Source organism: Rhineura floridana, chromosome 3 (assembly GCF_030035675.1).
Source record: "Rhineura floridana isolate rRhiFlo1 chromosome 3, rRhiFlo1.hap2, whole genome shotgun sequence".
Classification (NCBI taxonomy): Eukaryota; Metazoa; Chordata; class Lepidosauria; order Squamata; family Rhineuridae; genus Rhineura; species Rhineura floridana.
This window is the reverse complement of record NC_084482.1, coordinates 91,919,515-91,939,367: the sequence shown is the minus strand read 5'-3', so window position 1 is coordinate 91,939,367 and position 19,853 is coordinate 91,919,515. Positions and strand designations below refer to the sequence as shown.

Sequence of the window (19,853 nt, the reverse complement as noted above, 5' to 3'; positions counted from 1 at the left end):
GCTGAAGAAGAAATGGCAGGAAAATCCCATTTAGAATATGCAAGTCTGGCAGGCATTCAACTCTGGGTTGCGTTCACAGAATCTTTCTTGTAAGCTACTACTTATCTACAGAATATGTTGATTTCAGTGGCTTATTTCCCTCCAAGTTCTGCCCACTGCACAGGAGAATCACTCTGCCTCTGGAGCAGAAAGAAGTTATTTCAGATACCCCTCTGTCAGCTTTGGCGCCATCTAATGGAACGTGTACTTTAGAAAGCGACAGCTCTGCCACCAGACTCGGCTCTAATTTGGTCTGTCATCTGGGGGCATTTACGTTTGGGGGTTTTCTTTAGGGGGGAGGGTGGTTCTATTTCAAATCCAGTTTGTAGCCCACAGGTACAATTGAGTTTGCACGGACATAGGATGCTGCCTTACACCAAGTCAGACTACTGATTCTTCTAGCTCAGTATTGTCCACACTGACTGGCAGCAGCTCTCCATGGTTTCAGGCAGGATTCTCTCCCAGCCCTACCTGCAAATACCAGGGATTGAAGCTGGAACCTCCTGGGTGCAAAGCGATTGCGATGCCACTCCTCTGAGAGAGGGAGTGATCCCTGAAATAGTAGCCATGATCCAACAGAACATTGCATGGACAGGGGGGTTGAATGCAGCCATGAGCTTCCTTGCATGCAAGGGCTTTCCCATCCGTCCATTTTAATTTTATGGACGGTGTTGTACAGAGCACAAAGTTAGGCTAGGGACTCCTACCCTTCTTTAACACTGGGCTTTTGTTCAGCCCATTTTAACATTGTATAGTGTACCTCCATCAATATGAGTTTCCCTTTCATTCTGACAAACAAATCCCACAATATTGAGTTGTTGTTTTCCCTTGGGGGGGGGCTCTATTTTCTCAGACAAGTAAGACCTGAGAAATTCTGTTTGCAATTTCTTCCACTTTTTTATAACTTGTTTTTGTTTGTGTATGTTTTTTATTTTTTTGTATTTTTCTAACAAATATTAAGCAATGATTTTAAAAATATTTGTACATTGTAAGATATAGTCAACACCTAACATGCCTTTGTACAAGATTCTGATGTAGTTACAAATCAATGAGAACAATGCACCAAAGTAGGAAGGGGGGGAGAGAGAGAGAGAGAGATCCATTAGGATGACACCTGCACTTAAGAGTTGGTTTATTCTTGTTGCACTCATTGCACGGTGTTCTCGCTGAACTAGAGCAATGCTTTAGAGACATGATGTTGTTTTCCCCATTCCCCTCCATCCCTAGGACACCAACTGGCTTTAATGGCCTTCTGTCTTGGTGGCCTTGGCTTCATGATTTACTGATCCTGAAGAAAGCCAAGGAGATACGGACCGTGAGCTGGTTTGCTTGGCCATGCTATAATGGCTGATGACAGTGTAGAATCTGCCCCTGGAGTTGGAATCCTGAGCAGAATAGTAAGCATCCAGGGAGGCTGGGATGCACCGCTTATGCTAAAGATAAGGAAGACAAGCAGGATCAGTAAGTAGCAATTCCAGTTACAGCACCTTTAAACACACATACACACACACACGACTCATACTGCATCAATCTGTGAAATTTTGAACATTTCCCCACCCATCAATATATCCAGTATGGGGGCAAGTGACAGAGCATTTCGTTAAGATGTGGAACACAGGTTTGAATCTCTAGTCAACCATGAAGCTCAACAGGTAATGTCACATCTCACACTTGTCCAAACTTCATCTTCCTGAGTTTCACTCCTCTGCCCCTATTTCCCCCCCAGCATGATTAGACTTTGAAATTTGCTCTTCCATTTTACTTCATCCATGAGCTGATCCAACAAAATTAATCACCTCATCCTGCTCAATCTCTTTCATTTTAGGGGACTGACCTGGTAACCAACCTTTTACAAATCAGCAAAGGTTTCCCCCCTTCTCCCTAAGGACACAAATTCAGCATCTGTGGAGTGTCATCTGGAAACTTCTAAAATAGACTGTACACAGTCTGTATCCAAAATGTTCAGTGGCTAATATTGATACTGAGGTAACTCAAAAGCCCAGTTTCTGTGAGCTCATTTAGAAATATGTGGGATTGGCTTCATGCAGATTTAAACCTGTCAAGTTCAAAATAATTGTGGCTGGTGGCGGGTGCTACAAACCCCTATTTCCTAACTCACTAACCGCTTTTCAGCATATTGTTGACAAATGATGACTTTGATAGTGATGGAAAAATGCAGGACTAAATTGCAGCCATGCAGTCAACTAGATTCTATCATTAGCAGAGACAGTCCATCCATCTCAGACTTCTTACCTTATAAACAAATCCATCTGGGCAACTGTGGTCGTAGGTAAAAGCTTTGTATACCACAAGAAATACTATGCAGGCAAGAAACGCAAGAGCCAAACTTATGAGAATAGTGACCTGCAAAAGAGGGCTAACATTAGTCTACTGACATATGTACCATCTCACAATTAAATGACTTATATTAGCAATCAGTCTAATAGACTGCAGGCTTTATCACACTTTGCAGTGTTTAACTAAGCATGGAAATTAAATGACAACCAGATCCAATAACCCTAGATTTTTATTTCCATTCCCCCCCTAAATTAAAACCCTGATAATGTGAATTTTTCTATATGCATTTTCTGTAATACCTGGACTGCTCTCTCTTCCCTCCCCCCCCCCATATTAATGGTGAAATGGCTTTCTTATTAGAAATCAAATTGCTGCTACTCCATCTCCTTTAACTTCAACTTGCACATTGGAATAGTATTTTGAAGGTTTTGCCTTATGTATTCCAACATGGAACTTCACTTCTCATCTTTTGGCATTTGGTGGTAAGAACCTGTTTGTTACCAAGCATGTAATGGTGAGTGGTATTATGGGAAGGAAGAGGCAATGTATTGTTCGTTCAGAAGCAACCAAGTGCATCTTGTAAGCCTTCATTGCTTTTTCTTATGCCTTCTGTTACAGACCAAGAAAAAAGATTTCATGTTTTTGGATTTAGCCAAAGTGAATATTTCTAGACTTTCCTTGGGATTCAATTAGGATTTTTATCTCCTTCTCAAGAGCATTTGTACCCCACATTTGTGGTGTTGTTTTTTAAACTCACAGTAGCTTACAGCATTAAAAAGAGTAAATGAACAATAGGCATACTAACAACAGAGGATTTAAAAGAGACAGGGACACCAGATGAAAAATTCCTAAAAATTGCAGGGAACATAAAAGCAATCGATACCTTGGCATACCAAATGCCTTTCAAAATGAAAAGGTCTTTCCTAGTTTGCAGAAGGTCATTGGGAGTAGGGGCAAGGTGGGCTTCCCTTGGCAGAGAGTTCCTCTCCAATGTCTTTGTCAAAGATGTTGAAGAAATATAGAGGAGATCCTCTCCAGAAGATCTTAATGAACAGTCAGATTTGTATGTGAGGAAACTGTCCTTTTATATCCTGGTCCTAAACCATTATTATTTATTATTTATTTATTTGATTTATATCCCACACTTTGTCCCAGTAGGAGCCCAGGGTGGCAAACAAAAGCACTAAAAACACTCTAATACATCATAAAAACAGACTTTAAAATATATTAAAACATATCCTTAAAAACATATTAAAACAAAACATTTTAAAAACATTTTTGTAAAAACAGCTTTTAAAATGCATGAAAAAGCAATTCCAACATAGACGCAGACTGGGATAAGGCCTTAAGGCTCTCTATTTAAAAGGCTTCTTGAAGAGGAAGGTCTTCAGTAGGTGCCGAAAAGATGACAGAGATGGTGCCTGTCTAATATTTAAGGGGAGGGAATTCCAAAAGGTAGGTGCCACTACACTAAAGGTCCACTTCCTACATTGTGCGGAACGAATCTCCTGATCAGATGGTGTCTGCAGGAGGCCCTCACCTACAGAGCATAGTAATCAACTGGGTATATAAGGGGTAAGACAGTCTTTCAGGTATCCTAGTCCCAAGCTGTATAGGGCTTTGTACACGAAAACAGCACCTTGAACTTCCCCCAGAAGCTAACAGGTAGCCAGTGCAATTCATTCAGCAGCGGGGTGACATGTTGGCGATACCCTGCCCCAGTGAGCAGTCTTGCTACCACATTTTGCACCAGCTGCTGCTTCCAAACCAACCTCAAGGGCAGCCCACATAGAGCGCACTACAGTAATCCAGCCTAGAGGTTACCAGTGCATGGACAACAGTGGTCAGGCTATCCCGGTCCAGAAACAGCTGCAGCTGTCTTACAAGCCGAAGCTGGTAAAAGGCACTCCAAGCCACGGAGGTCACCTGGGCCTCTAGGGACAAAGATGGATCCAGGAGCACTCCTAGACTATGGCCCTGCTCTTTCAGAGGGAGTACGACCCCATCCAAACCAGGCAACTGTCCAATTATCCAAATTCAGGAACCACCAACCTGCACCTCTGTCTTGCTAGGATTCAGACTCAGTTTACTCACCCTCATCCAGCCCACCACTGAATCCAGGCACCGGTCCAGGGCTTTCATGGCCTCTCCTGATTCAAATGTTACAGAGAAACAGAGCTAGGTATTGTCAGCATACTGCTGGCACCTCACCCCAAATCTCCTGATGACAGCTCTCAAGGGCTTCATATAGATGTTAAACAGCATGGGGGACAAGATGGTACCCTGCGGCACCCACAGCTCAACTGCCAGGGAGCCAAAAGACAATCACCCAATGCTATTCTGTGAAAGCAACCCTGGAGATAAGATCAGTACCAATATAAAACAGTGCCTCTGATACCCATCTCACGAAGTTGGCCCAGAAGGATACCATGGTAAATGGTATCAAAAGCCGCCAACAGATCAAGTAAGGATAGTAGTCGCACTCCCCTTGTCCTTCTCCCAATAGAGGAAGGCTGATTCAGTCCCATAACCAGGCCTGAACCAGACTGGAATGGGTCCAGATAATCATTAGGGCTTTAAAGGTAATAACCAGCACTCTGAATTGAGCTCAGAAATAGACCAGAAGATAGTGCAGTTTGATAACTGGCTCCAGTCCTCTATGCATCTTGGGGCAAAGCCAGTTCCAGGAGAGAATTCAAGGGGAATGCTGCCCATCTAGCACAAAGATGAGTTCAAGAATCCTTGTTTAGAAGCTCACCTTTGTCTTGTCTAAATAGTTGGCCCACATCCAATCCATTACTCACCTCAAGCACCGATTCAGAATCCCAACAGCCTCTCCAAATTTTTATGACTAGGAGAGATAGTGTTGGATGTCGACAGCATACCAGTGACATCACACTACAATCTCCAAATCCCATACAGTGATTTCATATAGATGCTAAAAAGTATGGGGCACCATAAGCCAACAGCCATGTGATAAGTAGTAGTTTCCCAGCACCCCCTTCTGGCACTGCCCCTCTAGAACCAATGCACAACCATCGCCCATAGCCCCAGCCCAGCCAGGCAGACTCGAAAGATACTGCAGTCAATGGAACTAGAAGCTGCGGAGAGGTCGAAGAGAACCAACAGGAATACACTCTCCCTGTCTAGTTTCCAATACTGAGTTCCTGGTGTCGTTTCTGAGGCAATAGTGACACCAGTGTCAGGAGGGTAACTCTGCCCCACCATGCTTGCTGCTAGTGCAGTGGGGGGAGACTTTTTTATGTTATTTAATAGTACATGTACTGTATATCCCACCTTTCCTCCAAGGAGTTCAAGGTGATGCACAAACATGGTTCTCCCCCCCCCCTCATTTTCGTACTTACAACACTGTGAGGTAGGTTAAGCAGAGAGACAGAAACTGGCCTCATGGCTGAGCAGGAATCTGAAACCTGATCTCCCAGATCTCTTTAAAAATTGAAAAGAAAAAATAATAATACAGGGAATCCCCCAACTAAAACTTCCCACACTCCCTGAAGAAACAGAAATGGCATTTGGACAACTAAGAAAAGCTATTCAAAGGGCAACTAACAAGCTATTCATTTAGCAGTAGCAGTAGCAGTAGTGATTCTGTTTATTAGTCACTTGCCACATATGGAGTTTTCAAGAAACGTACAAAATTTTAAGAGCATAAAGTGTAACATAAAATCAGGAAAAAATAAGTGTACATTACAGTACAAGGCATACAAAAAAACCCTGACCTATCACTACCTGGTTAGTGCTGTGATCAGGGAAAGTTGAACAAATCTGAGGATATTATCAGAGTGATTGTGTTAAGTCTTTGTACTCTTGCTCTGTGCCTCTCAGACTGAATTGGATTGTGTAGTGCCAGCGGCGTCACTAGCGGGAGTGCGGGGGGGTGCAGACCTCTGGTGCGCACCCTCCCAGAGGCATGGACGAGGTGGCTGGGTTTGCATGTGCAAGTGCACGCACACTCAAGACCAGCCACTCCATCCATGCCTCTGGGAGGGCGCACACCGGAGGTACACCCAGCCGGAGAAGGCCTGGGAACGCCGGTGCGCCTCCCTCACCCCGCTGACACTGCTCCCGGTCTTGCCCGCCCACCCACCTTCGAGGAGTTGGAGCAGCCTTGCCGGGCAACAGCGTGGGGCGGGGCGGCTCTGGGTGTCACCCCTCTCATGGTGACACCCGGGTGCGGGCCGCACCCTCCGAACCCCAGTAATGACGCCCCTGTGTAGTGCCTTCCTCAGAGGTATCTGTTTGGCCAACGTGACCCAATTCCATTACAATCCAGTGCAGTGACTGACCCAAGATCTGACAGCTGTGATTGATGATGTAATCCAGCGACAGCCAACATGATGCCCTCAAGGTGTTGTTGGACAACAGCTCCCATCAGCTCCAGCCAGCATGGCTACGGGTTAGGGATTATGGGAGCTGTAGTCCATCATCAGGCTACCCCAAGTAATCAAATCACTGCAAATCAATTCACTGAAATAAATGCCAAAGTCTAACAGTAAGAATTGTGATTATGCGCTTGTAAACATGTGGGCTTGTAAGCTACTCTTCCTTTACCCTAAATCAAAATAACAGTTGCTCACATACATATTCACAAGAGCACAAGAAGGTATGGGATTATGCACACCTTTTTAAAGGAGCATACATAACTCTACAAAGTGTTTGGGTAAGGACTGTAGTGCACATTCAGAGAGCAAGCTAAATTTAACCACTTGACCCATACTAGGTCTTTCCAATTTAGGTACCTGAGAGACAGTCACGGAAGATAATGCACCAAAAGCATATTCAAAGGCAGTGGAAGTTGGTGCTTATTAGGACTGACAGGGAAGAAGGCACGGAGGTCAACAGGAGGTGAAGCCAGAGCCAATGACAACAGGCAGAGACAGAGCCAATATTAGTCAGAGACAACTAGGTCAGGCTTTATTCACTGCCTCCTCCTCCCTGCTGAGCTGTAAAAAGGCAAACCTGAGACTAAGGAGGAGTCAGTGCCATCTTCTGGACTGTTTATAAGAAGGCAGGCAGGTGGAGTCTGACTGAGGGTAGACTGAGGTGGTGGGGCAGTGCCCCATTTGCCCTAATGGGCCAGCCCCCCAATCAAAGGTATAGCAGCATCTTGTAAGTGTACCTTTTAGGACATTCTCTGAGAGTAAATTGTAAAAACAAAACAAAAAACCTCCCTGCACAATTATAACTGGTAGAATCTCAGAAAAAGTGGTAGGCTAGGGCCTTGGCATGCTTTCTTTCAACAACAGGGAGGATTTCTGCAGTACGTATGAAAGACCGTAAACTCATGTGATTCCTTCATCTCCATTCCAAAGTGGTACATTCTCAAGAGAACTGTCCCTGCCCTACATGCTTTTTCTGAACATGTAGATCTGCTGTAAGAATGCAGAATTAACAATGAAATATAGAGAAGTTGCTGTAAAAAGCTGAACTGGAAAGAGTTACAATAACAGGCAAATATGCAAGGAGAAATGTCAGACTTATTAACATTTTGAAGTTATGAACTCCTTGAATCTCTAGTGCATATAAAGTGAGCAAGCTGATCACAGCTGACATCTAGTATGTAGGCAAAAAATGCACATTTCAGCACTTGGGTGAATATACCATCCATTAAAAAAAAAAAAAAAACACCGCTGACTGCTAAATATTACCAGGATGTACTGTAATTTTGTATCTAGGCCATTACAGCACCTGGAAAGCTGAGGGTCAACATGAAAAGTGATCCCTGACAGAGCTTAAAAGCAATTGTTCTGGGAATTGATCAAGGGGAAGGTATGACCTTCTGGAACAGTCAAAGTAGCAGAAAGATGGTCACTGGATGCAGTGCAATCCAAACACAGAGAATATTAGGTGCATTGTCTAGAGGCCAGCCAACAAATCACATGGCCAAAGCTTCAAATAGTCAAGGGCCACAATTCCTGCTGCTATTACTCTGTCCCCAATACCCCCAATGATACTGATTTTCTCCCTTCCTCTGAGTCCCTACTACAACCTCCAGAACTGAGCCACCTTTTGCCTATTTCTCAGCTTCTCTGCTATTCCTCCCTCCTCCACTACTCCACATCATCCCAACCTCCAGTCCCTGTTTCTCTGTCCCACCTGGCTCTATCTTCCTCCATCCTCCTGCATATCAGACTTCTGTCTCCTGGATTTTCTCAGACCCCAAACGAGTGCAAAAAAAGAGCAAATTCTCATTGCATCCCTAATGAACATATGTTGCATGTGTGGACTGATTTTGGCATATCAGCATATGCATTCAATCAACACACACACACACACCATAACTGTGGTTTTAAACATTCTCTTTAGCACTGGTGTATCTGTCTGTGAACATCGACTTTTATATACCAGATTCAAACCCACCCTTCCTCCCATCCGTATTCTCCTTCCCCTCAAGGCACACAAGACTATTCTCCTTCCTCTTTCAGTTCCCTGCACTCACAGAAACATTCCATGGCACAGCATGAAAAAGCATAATACAAAATTGATCTGGGCTAAACTGTCAGCAGGCATTTAAGACCAGAAAGAAAATAAAAGGCTATCCATGGACTGTAGGATGACAAGGGGTGAGTTACATTTCTCAAGAAAATACAGGACTTCATTAACATTCAAATTCCACATGATCAGACAGCTGAACTACCTAATAAAACCCGGGGTTCTTTAAAAAAACAAAGAACAACATGAACCTTGGCAAGTCTCAAAGCAATATAAATCCCCACAAAAGGAAAATAAAAAATTGAGGGAGATAAAACTTACAGACACTGTAGACAGCAATCCAGTACATACAGACACTGTCCTTATACCCTATCCTCAAAGAATTATCAAAAATAGTAGTTAGTTGCTACATTGGATTGCTATGGAAACAAATGTCCTCATTCCATGTCTCTTAATTGAGGAGGGGGGAACCACTCCTAGCCTTAATTTTATCATGCTCTTTTCCAAAACAAAATCACATCATGCACTTGGCAACCTTGTTTAATACTTTGATTGCAGGCCAATCTTCATCACACACTCCTATTTTAGCTTGCACTTTGATTAGTGCTGCTCTCTGGGACTTTAGACTGAATTTTACTGGATTTGTTTTTGCTTTATGTTATTACTGTGACCTGTCCTGGGAGTTTATACGAATCTACTAAATAAATAAATCTTAATACATAGTGTAGATTTAATAGACCTGTAGATTTATGAAACAAAGCTGCTTAGATGATATTAGTACCAAGGTACTAAGTGCCCCTCACGCTGTTGTCTAATTCAATTGTTTACATTTGATCAAACCATTGTCCCACTCCAACTTTAGCAGAATCCTTGCTCAAAAGGAACCTTCCTGACAAGTTCCTTGATTTATACAGCAAGATGTACTTTTAACAATTTACAATATTTTCCTCTTTGCTAATGTGCTATCGATGTTCCTCTATAAGACCATTTTATCGCATTTCATGAAATCGGGGGTTTAGCACATACACGTGAAACGATCAGAAGCTGGATGGTTTACTTTTGATTGATATGTTTTTCTGTCAGGGATACACTAGACATTACACTAAATGTGCGGCTGTCACTGAAAACAGCAGCCATGTTAACTCTCCCTGTAATGTCTGTTAGAACATTGCCACAGCATTCCATGTTTCCCCATCGCTGTTGCACATCATTGGCTGCTACTGGTAGGGGCCCCAATAAATGGTTGGAGATGGTTGGAGATGGGCAAACTTACCTGGGCTCAATTGGAATTGAGCATAAATTAGCTCATTTATATTATTGGCTCTAGCAATTTTGGGAATACTATTTTTAATTTTTAAAAATTCAAAAAGGGTGCTTGAATACCTTTTTGATCTTATTTCCCTTCACAAAGACACATCTTTTCCAATCCTGAGTGCCACAACACTCATGTTCCCCAGTAACTGGTATTCAGAGACATACCATCTCTGCTACTGGAGGAAGTACACAGCCATCATGACTAGTAGCCGTTGATAGCCTTATCCTCCATGAATTTGTCTAATCCCCTTTCAAAGCCATCCAGGTTGGTGGTCATTACTACATCTTGTGATAATTTCTAAGCTGGTCATCAGATTCAGTACAGGCTTAAATTTAAGGGCAGACATAATGTATTTTGCACTAGCAAGTCAAGCTCTCAATAAGAAACATCAAACTCTTATTCTTTGAAACCATTTTTTCACCCTCAAAAACAGGTCCCGTCTAACTTTTCTCCCTGCCTGCTATCCCATGACACAACTGCCCTACCTTTTCTGCACATTTTGTAATCAAGAAAGAGCTCATCAACTGAGGTGACATCCCTGCTGCTAATTCCCCTGCCCTGATATCCTATGAGTGCAGTGAGAGCACAGAACAAACAAGCACACCATTTTTCTGAGCAATTTGTCAAATAATTAAATTGCCTGGGCAATAACTAGTTGGCTCAATTAGACTGGCCAATCTCCCATCACACAAGATAATTTCTAGCGGCTGTTTCAGTCCAAATGGATTTGATGTCTTTACAGGTTTGCAGTGCCAAGCTGCAGCCATATGACATATTTCATTCCCAAGTCCTATAAACAAACAAAAATGACAGCTCACTTTGCAAGCACCTGAGAAGTCCTAAAATGCCGTTTCTAGATGGATGCTTTAATGTTCTTAATGTTAACAGCTTTATGTTTTGCTTACATCTTGTCCTCTTGCCACTGAACGCCTTGGGATATTCATCCTCATCATTCAAGCAAACAAGGATCTAGAGTATTTGAGTTTTAGCAGATTTAATAACTGGTTTTTTTTCCTTCCTGCAATCTGCTATTGCATTGTTGTAAGGTTGGGGTCTTGGGCAAAAGGTTAATGGGACCAGAATGACTGCAAATATTCTTTCCTGGACACGTCCTTTTCTTAGGAAAACTACTTTTTTTACCTTCCCCCACCACTTCCATGCATTGATGATTACATTCCATTCACTCCTGACACTTTACAGGAAAAAAAAAACCCCACAGAAAACCAAACAAGCAGAGTAGGCCAACCATTATAAATAATACAAATATTCTGTGCATGCACACTTCCACATTTTAAACTAAACTCATTTAACTTGCATTTGTTTTTTTAGTAGCTTGGATTTTCCCATTCCTGAGCTTGGATGATTTTTGAGTCTCTCCGCTGATGGATGCCATAGCATGGGTAGGAGATGGCAGAGGAGAACATTTATTTTGGGGGAAGGTCAGTTAGGAGCCCAGGACTCTGTTCAGATCTAAGAACTCATTTACCCCAATAAGACTGCAATCCTGTACCCACGTTCCGAGGAGTAAATCCACTGAACTCAATGAGAGGATGAGAGAATACTGAGTAGATATTACTTATTTAATATCATATATTCCATTTATGAATCATTTCCAATGAGGCATTCTGGAGCTATCAACAATATAATGAGATATGCATATGATTGTACTGTAAGTTACTTTTAAAGGCTCTATACTGAAAGCAGCGCAACCTTGTGAGAGTGGGGAGGATATTGTTCACAGGGAAGGGAATGACACCTCTGTTATTTTAATGAGGAACCCTGTTCATGGTACAGAAGCAGCTAACAAAAACAGAAACAGAGAAGGAAAGCTTTTGAAACTTAAATTATGAAGCATTCCCTCTACCTCATCCACCTCCTCAGAGCTCTAGTCATACAGTTGTCTTCCTCTACCATACATGAAAGCACATCCCCCCCCGGATTCCTTGGAACTGTAGTTTACCCCTCACAGAACTACAATTCCCAGCTCCCATAACAAACTACAGTCTCCAGGATTTTAATTATGCTTTAACTATGCTTTAAATTTATGATGTGTACACATCCCAGGTTGTTGAATCAGAAGCAACAGTTGGGGGGGGATCACACCACCAGCCTGGCTATGGGGAGGTCAGAGGTACTGGCTACTGCCAAGGAAAGAAAGCTAAGCCCCACTTTCGCCCCTTGCACTGTTGCTACCACCTTTCTGCTGCTTTCTTCAGCTTTGGCGCAGAGTCCTTCTTATTCTGGCTCATAACAGCGCTGACTCATTGCTGCTACTGATGCTGCTGCTCTGGCCCCAGGCCTCTTGACCAGGCGGCAGGTAGGTCTGTAGGCCTGGTGCCATGTCTTCGCTGGGGCATTGGCATGACAGACCAGGTAGAAGTAAGGAGCATGTACAAAGCAAGAAACAGCAGCAGAAGCAGCTCATAGTTGCTTCCTGCCTGGGCTCCACCTCTTACTCCCACAGTGCAGCTCAACACCTGCACTGCGAAATGAAAGGCAGACAGTGGCTTCAGGCTGAGACAGCATAGCTGGCAAAGTCAAAGCTCATAGGGCAGCCATGTGGAAGGCTGATGACAGGGCCAGCTCTATCATTAGGCAGAATGAGGCAATTGCCTCAGGCAGCATATACTGGGCGGGCGAGGGCAATATCCCCAGCCATTCCTTCTGACTCACTGGCCATTCCTCTCTATTGGAGATCTGCGCTGTGTGTGCCACACAGCTGTCATTCATCCCCTAACTTAGCCTGTTGCCCTCGGGTGCCATGCCATTACCGATGCTGAAGTAAGATTCAACTGTGGGTCAGCTTCTGCACATGGAATGAGGAGTGGGCACTATCTTGTCCTTTGCCTCAGACAGCAAAACGTTTTGTGCTGCCTAGGGAAGTGCCAGAATTCTGCCTAACTCAGATTTAGAACAGAATTTTCCATTAATTCACTTATTCTCTTTCATTGTGGATCAGATTTTTATTTAGCGATTTTCCACAGCTATTTTCAAAAATGGATCTTTTAAAAAAAACTGCCTCTAAAACATTGATATTAAGAATGATAATTATACAATAATTTCCTTTTTTGATATTTCCTTTCAAAATATCAGTATTAATATCAATGCTTTTTGTGAGGGAAAAATGGATCAGTAAAAGCAGTGGCCGGTGGACAAAGAATGGACTTAGGTCAATGGAATGCTTTTGAACTGGCACCGGCCAATGGATCCCATCCCTAGTGCTGGCCCTGGCTGATGAGAGCCTGTAGCATCACCCTCCCTCCTCTGGACACAAGGGGACAGCAGACCCACTGGGTGGGGGTACATGGAGGCGCAAGCTAGGCAAAGGTGGAGCCATTCCATCTCATGTTGGCCGCATTCATGTCATCACCTGTTTCTTCCCTTTCTCCTTCTGTATAAATTTCCATCTTTCTGAATAGTATCTAGCTGCACTACATCTTGCAGCTGCCCCTGAACTTTTGCTGCTCACTCTGGGGACTCTGGGGGCAAGCTACAGAACTGCATACCTCTGTCCCCAAGTCAATTGCTAACAGCATCACCGCTGATACATGATGAAATCGCAGAGCAGTAGTAGAGTGGCATATTCAGAAGTGCAGGGTCCCTTCATAGTAGTCACAGACATGCCCCCTCACAACCACACCCTCTTCTAAGATTATTGTTTGTTTGTTTATTACAGTTATATCACCTTTCCTCCAAGGAGCTCAAGGTGGTGCATATGGTTCTCCTCCCTCTCCATTTTATCCTCATAACAACCCTGTGATGTAGGTTAGGCTGAGAGGCTGTGACTGGTCCAAGGTCACCCAGCAAGCTCACGACAGAGTGAGGATTTGAACCCTGGCCTCCCAGGTCCAAGTCCAGCCCTCTGACCACTACACCATTCATGTAGATTATGTAACCTTCTAAGATTATAGAACAATCTGGCCACGCTTGAATACTGCTTTCTGCTTCTCTGTCACTGTCATTATTTAACTGTCCTTTCTCACTGTCAGAGATATTACTTGAATTACTGGATTCAGTGTCTGCTTGTTTATCTCCTGATGCTACCCGACTGCTTGATGATGTAGACGGGATGCTAAAATTAAATTTCTAAAATTAATAGATCACCCCATAACACTAGTTCTCTGTGTGCCTTACAATTAGGGGGGAAATTAAATAAATACAACATCAATAAAACAATAAAATGTGACAAATAAAGCACAGCTATAAAATCAAAAGATCAATTTAAAATGGAAAGCAGGGGAAAAGAAACTTCACAGCACTAAATCAGACATACAGGTTAAATGAATGAATGCTAATTCACAAATGTCTGACATAGCTCCTTTGCTACTCCATACCTCACCTTTTTATACACACACAAATTATAAAATTATCTAAACCAGCCAATCCCAAATGTTGCTGGACTACAAGTCCCATAATTCCTGACCACTGTCAATGCTGGCTGGTGCTGATGGGAGTTGTAGTCCAACAACATCTGGGGACCCAAAGGTTAGGAAAGGCTAATCTAAACATAAATTGCTTTTGCACTTCTACTAGACTGAACAATGAAGCAAATATATGCACCTGAGAGTAATTTTCTGGAATTGTGAGTTTATCGTCCTCAGATCACTTTTTAACATTTCAGTTTTTCATGTGGCTCTGACATTTAGTACAACACCCCTCAGAAGTAGGGCCTCATTATCAAGAGCCCTGTAAAGACAGAAACTTGTATACAAATAAATGCAGAGAAATCATTTCTCCACTCCAAGCCATTGAACTTTTCACTTGGAATGAAATCAAAGACAGCACTTGTGCATTTTAAAGTATGTTTTAGATTTTTTAAATTCTTTTGCAAAAGCTGAAGTAATGAAATACACTTAGGTAGATATATATGCCATCATGGATCATGAAATAAAACTTTAAAAACTGCATTTGCATATGGTACACCGGTTCCTCTTAGGTGGGTGGAAGCCCCTAAAGGTCATTCAGTACATTCTATTGTGCTGGCAGCCTCCATTACCATTAAAGATGGAGGAGAAAATCAATTCAGTTCACATTTAAAGGTGAACCTAACTAATTTGCACTTCCCAAAACAGTATGCAGAGCAAAATGTAGCCATCTTTCAAAATTCACACTTTCACCAAAATTTGCAGTGTCGTTCTCCAGCCAACCAATGTATACCAAAAATGTTTATAAAGGGTGGATAAAGTGCATGTATAAGTGAAAATTATGTACAAAAATGCATTATATTAGTGAACATTGTTTCTTAAAAATATGTATATAATCAAAATTGATTAAAATGTGTATATTAGGAGAAATTCACACTAAAATGCTAATGAATGTTCATAAGGACTTTCTTTTTAAAAAATAGCAAAATGTGGAGAACTCAACTTAAAACTGAAGAAAATGAGAATCTGGGGAAAATAAAAACTGATGGATTCACCCATCCCTAGTTTGCAATCATTCAAACAAAATATTGATGAGCATTAAATCCCCTGAATAATAAAGCTACAAATGTTACGTTCCTGAAAAGGAGCAAAAAGAACAATTACTTTGGTGACAGCCTCAGCTGGCATCAGTCCTTGATTTTAATATACTATACCTGTTTAAGAACAGCACTGGATCCCATTTTAGGACTGACACCTACCCAGTTTTAAACTGGTATATTTAATTTTTTGCTTTCTGGCCCCTTTTTAGAGCAAGGATAGGAAACATTTTTCAGCCTGCGAGCCACAAGTGCATGATGCGCAACAGATGTGACCCTGATCTTTGTACTTGTTGTTTGTTGTTATGTGCCTTCAAGTCGACTACGACTTATGGAGACCCTATGAATCAGTGACCTCCAAGAGCATCTGTCATGAACTGCCCTGTTCAGATCTTGTAAGTTCAGGTCAGTGGCTTCCTTTATGGAATCAGTCCATCTCTTGTTTGGCCTTCCTCTTTTTCTACTCCCTGCTGTTTTTCCCAGCATTATTGTCTTTTCTAGAGAATCATGTCTTCTCATGATGTGTCCAAAGTATGATAACCTCACTTTCATCATTTTAGCTTCAAGTGATAGTTCTGGTTTAATTTGTTCTAACACCCAATTATTTGTCTTTTTCACAGTCCATGGTATGAGCAAAGCTCTCCTCCAGCACCACATTTCAAATGAGTTGATTTTTCTCTTATCCGCCTTTTTCACTGTCCAACTTTCACATCCATACATAGAGATGGGGAATACCATGGTCTGAATGATCCTGACTTTGGTGTTCAGTGATACATCTTTGCATTTGAGGACCTTTTATAGTTCTCTCACAGCTGCCATCCCCAGTCCTAGCCTTCTTCTGATTTCTTGACTATTGTCTTCATTTTGGTAAATGACTGTGTCAAGGTATTAATAATCCTTGACAAATTCAATGTCCTCATTGTCAACTGTAAAGTTACATAAATCTTCTGTTGTCATTACTTTAGTCTTCTTGACGTTCAGCTGTAGTCCTGCTTTTGTGCTTTCCTCTTTAACTTTCATCAGCATTTGTTTCAAATCATTACTGGTTTCTGCTAGTAGTATGGTATTGTCTGCATATCTTAAATGATTGCTATTTCTCCCTCTAATTTTCACACCTCCTTCATCTTGGTCCAATCCTGCTTTCCGTATGATATGTTCTGCATATAGATTAAACAAATAGGGTGATAAAATACACCCCTGTCTCACACCCTTTCCGATGGGGAACCAGTCGGTTTCTCCATATTCTGTCCTTACAGTAGCCTCTTGTCCAGAGTATAGGTTGCGCATCAGGACAATCAGATGCTGTGGCACCGCCATTTCTTTTAAAGCATTCCATAGTTTTTCATGATCTACACAGTCAAAGGCTTTGCTGTAGGCTATAAAGCACAGGGTGATTTTCTTCTGAAATTCCTTGGTCCGTTCCATTATCCAACGTATGTTTGCGATATGATCTCTGGTGCTTCTGCTTTGTACAGTAGGCTAAAATTAAAGCTATGCAAAGCCAGAGGTTTGTACACACTCTAGGAATAGGCTAGAATTCTTCTGAATTTTGAAAGAGCCCACTTAATCCCAACCTTTGAGGGGGAATGCTTTGCTCTGAATGCCAGCAGCTTTCCCCAACACTGGATTAGCTCCAAGCAGGGAGGGAACAAACCAAGCCTACAAAGTTTGAAATGCAAGCCTAGAGAGTCTCACCCTCAAGATTTTCTAGGTTTCCCTTTTAAATCTCTGCAGTGTTAACCCTCTAAATACTGTACGTCCAGCATTTTTTAAAATCACTGCAGCCCTCAGACAACCTCATAAAAGGATCCCTAGGACTGCGGCTTCTGAAGTGGACCATGAGCTGATCCGGGTCATGATCTGCCTGGATCAAATCAGGTAAGTCCATTCTGGAATCACATTTGGCAGATTTCTCCCCCATACCTAACACACAATGGCCCTGTTCACACGTTACAGTCAACGAGTGTACAGTCTGTGTACCTCGGTGCAGAAGTAGCTGGGCTGTACACTCGTACAGTTATTCACATGTAACATTCAACGAGTGTACAGTCTGTTATATACACATTTGCTGCCAGGGAAAGAAAATGGCTTCAATGACACTTTTTAAATGTGCCATTGAAGCAATTCCCTTTTACTGGCAACAAGGCAAGGCATGCTGGGTCTGTTATACTTCCTGGAACTGTTTCCTGTCAAGGGGTACATTCAATAGAAAGAGTTTTGGCAGAAACAGGAATGTAGTTTTACTCTTTTCATTTTTCCTGCAGATTCTTAAGTTTTTAAAATCAAACCCCCAACTTTTAAAAAGGAAATAACTATCATAATTATAGTTATTAAAATATTGCATTTTTCATTGCCTGTTATTAGAGTATGTATGGTTTTTGATGTAGGCTTTCATGAAACAATCCTATACATGTCTATACAGTTCTATAGAGATCAATAGGACTTACTCATAGATAAATCTGTGAAAGTGCAGACCTAAATATATTGAATATTTATATATGAAAATATTTTGAGGGGGCTGCAACAAAAACAAGCTGCTTAAAAGAGTATAAACGGAAACTATCCTTCCAACATGGTACACCTGATTCTTTCTTGAGGATATCATGCGTTTTAATACACAAAACTACACTCAAAATATAAATGTGGGGAAAATTATTTATCAGTTGGGCTTTCCAGCCTACTGCTCCCACTGTAACATACTCTGTCCCCTGTGACCTCCTCCATCCAGGAAGGCAGCTTGGCTGCCAGGAAGGAAGGGGGAAAGCAGCCTTTGCTTGCAGCCTTGCTTCTTTTTGCTTCACAAAAGCCCTCTCATTCTGAGTAAGGGCATCAGCAGCAGTGATAGTGTGAGGAGACGGAAGTCAGTGGTAGTAATTCCCTCTTGTTTCTGGTAGCTTCACCCTCAGCCTCCTTTGGTGTCTGCCATGTATTTTATACCTCTCATTTGGAGCAAGGAGGAGGTGTCATCTGCAGCGGCAATGGGGAGCAGACAGTGTCCAAGGAGTGAAGACTTTTTAAAAATAATAATTAATTTCTTTACTGTTCGCAGCCCCTTCCGGATTACTTCACACACACACAGGTTGGGAACCACTGATCTATGTTATAATATTTAGCTTTTGGATAGCACTTTAAATGCAGGGTGGGCAGAACATAGATCAAAATGTATTGGTGTATCTCAGGATGACTCACAGAAGATCAGTGAGGATTTCAGACTCCTGTTTCACAATGAAAACAAGAAAATGACCACCCCACCATTATACTGCTGAAATGAAGAAAGTGGGGGGGTAATCTGAGTGGATTTTTGTGTGGAAATACTGTGAGCTCATTTCAATTTTGGAACTCCAAACAAATTCCTGGGCTAAGAATTATTTATTATTATATTTTGTGGCTTGCTCTGGTTGGTGGATCTTGGGTTTTTGTAATAATAATAATAAAAAAATCAATACAAAAAACCTGAAGTCTAACCATCCTGATCTAGAGTATAGATCCTGATCTAGTCTAACCATGAAGTCTAACCATCCGAACCATAGAGTATTTACCACCCTGGGCTCCTGCTGAAAGGGCAGGATATAAATCAAATGAATAAATTAATAAATAAAAAATCAAAACATTACAAGCCTACAAGGCAGGTTTGTGTTACCATAAAACCATGTGATACAGCTACACCTGACAGCAGTTTCTAATGGAGGCAGCCATTAACATGTGTTTGACCATCAGGTGTGTCTAAGCTTGATGCACGACACTTGACATAAAAGGTAAGAGCTGCAGAGAGATGAGCAAATTCACAATTTTTTTCTTCTCAATTTCTGGATACACAGTAGAAAGGTGACATTGCTTCTTTGGCAATGTTTTGAAGAGTCTTACCTTTGCTACTGTAGTTTCATTCTTGCAAGCACTCCTTTGAACCATGCTACAACAACCCTGCAAGGTAGGTCTGTGCCCATACAAATGATTTAGTGCAGGGATGGCCAGAAGATAGACTGTAATCTATTGGTAGATCCCTGGGAGATTTGTAGTTAATTGGCAAGCGCTTCTGGCTTCCAGTTGTTTAATAGCAACAAAAGGACACACATCCGTTTTGAAATTTGACAACTGAAATTAAGAATATTTGTGGAAAGTAGGAATAGATCTATGTGTGGAAAGACTGTGAGCTCATCTCAGTTCTGATAACCCTGTGCTCAGCAGCTTCGCAGAGACGCCATGTTCTTTCATACTAGATGTATGTCTTTTGCAGCTGGCTGCAGTTGGTGGTTCTTGAGGTTCTAGTAAAATGCAGGGTGGATCCTT

The 19,853-nt window shown here is 42.0% G+C and overlaps 1 protein-coding gene across 2 annotated transcripts in view; it reads right to left on the bottom strand.

Moving 5' to 3' along the window:
• Positions 1 to 805: 805 nt before the first annotated feature.
• NSG2 (neuronal vesicle trafficking associated 2) overlaps positions 806 to 19,853 on the bottom strand; it is a 104,016-nt gene continuing 84,968 nt past the window's right edge. For both annotated transcript variants that reach the window (XM_061621898.1, XM_061621899.1), the window contains exons 3-4: positions 2,293 to 2,403; positions 806 to 1,472 (exon numbers count right to left, since the gene is read on the bottom strand). In XM_061621898.1, coding sequence (XP_061477882.1) covers positions 1,281 to 1,472; positions 2,293 to 2,403 — 303 coding nt within the window. In that variant the 3' untranslated portion in view covers positions 806 to 1,280. The remainder of the gene's footprint in view (positions 1,473 to 2,292; positions 2,404 to 19,853) is intronic.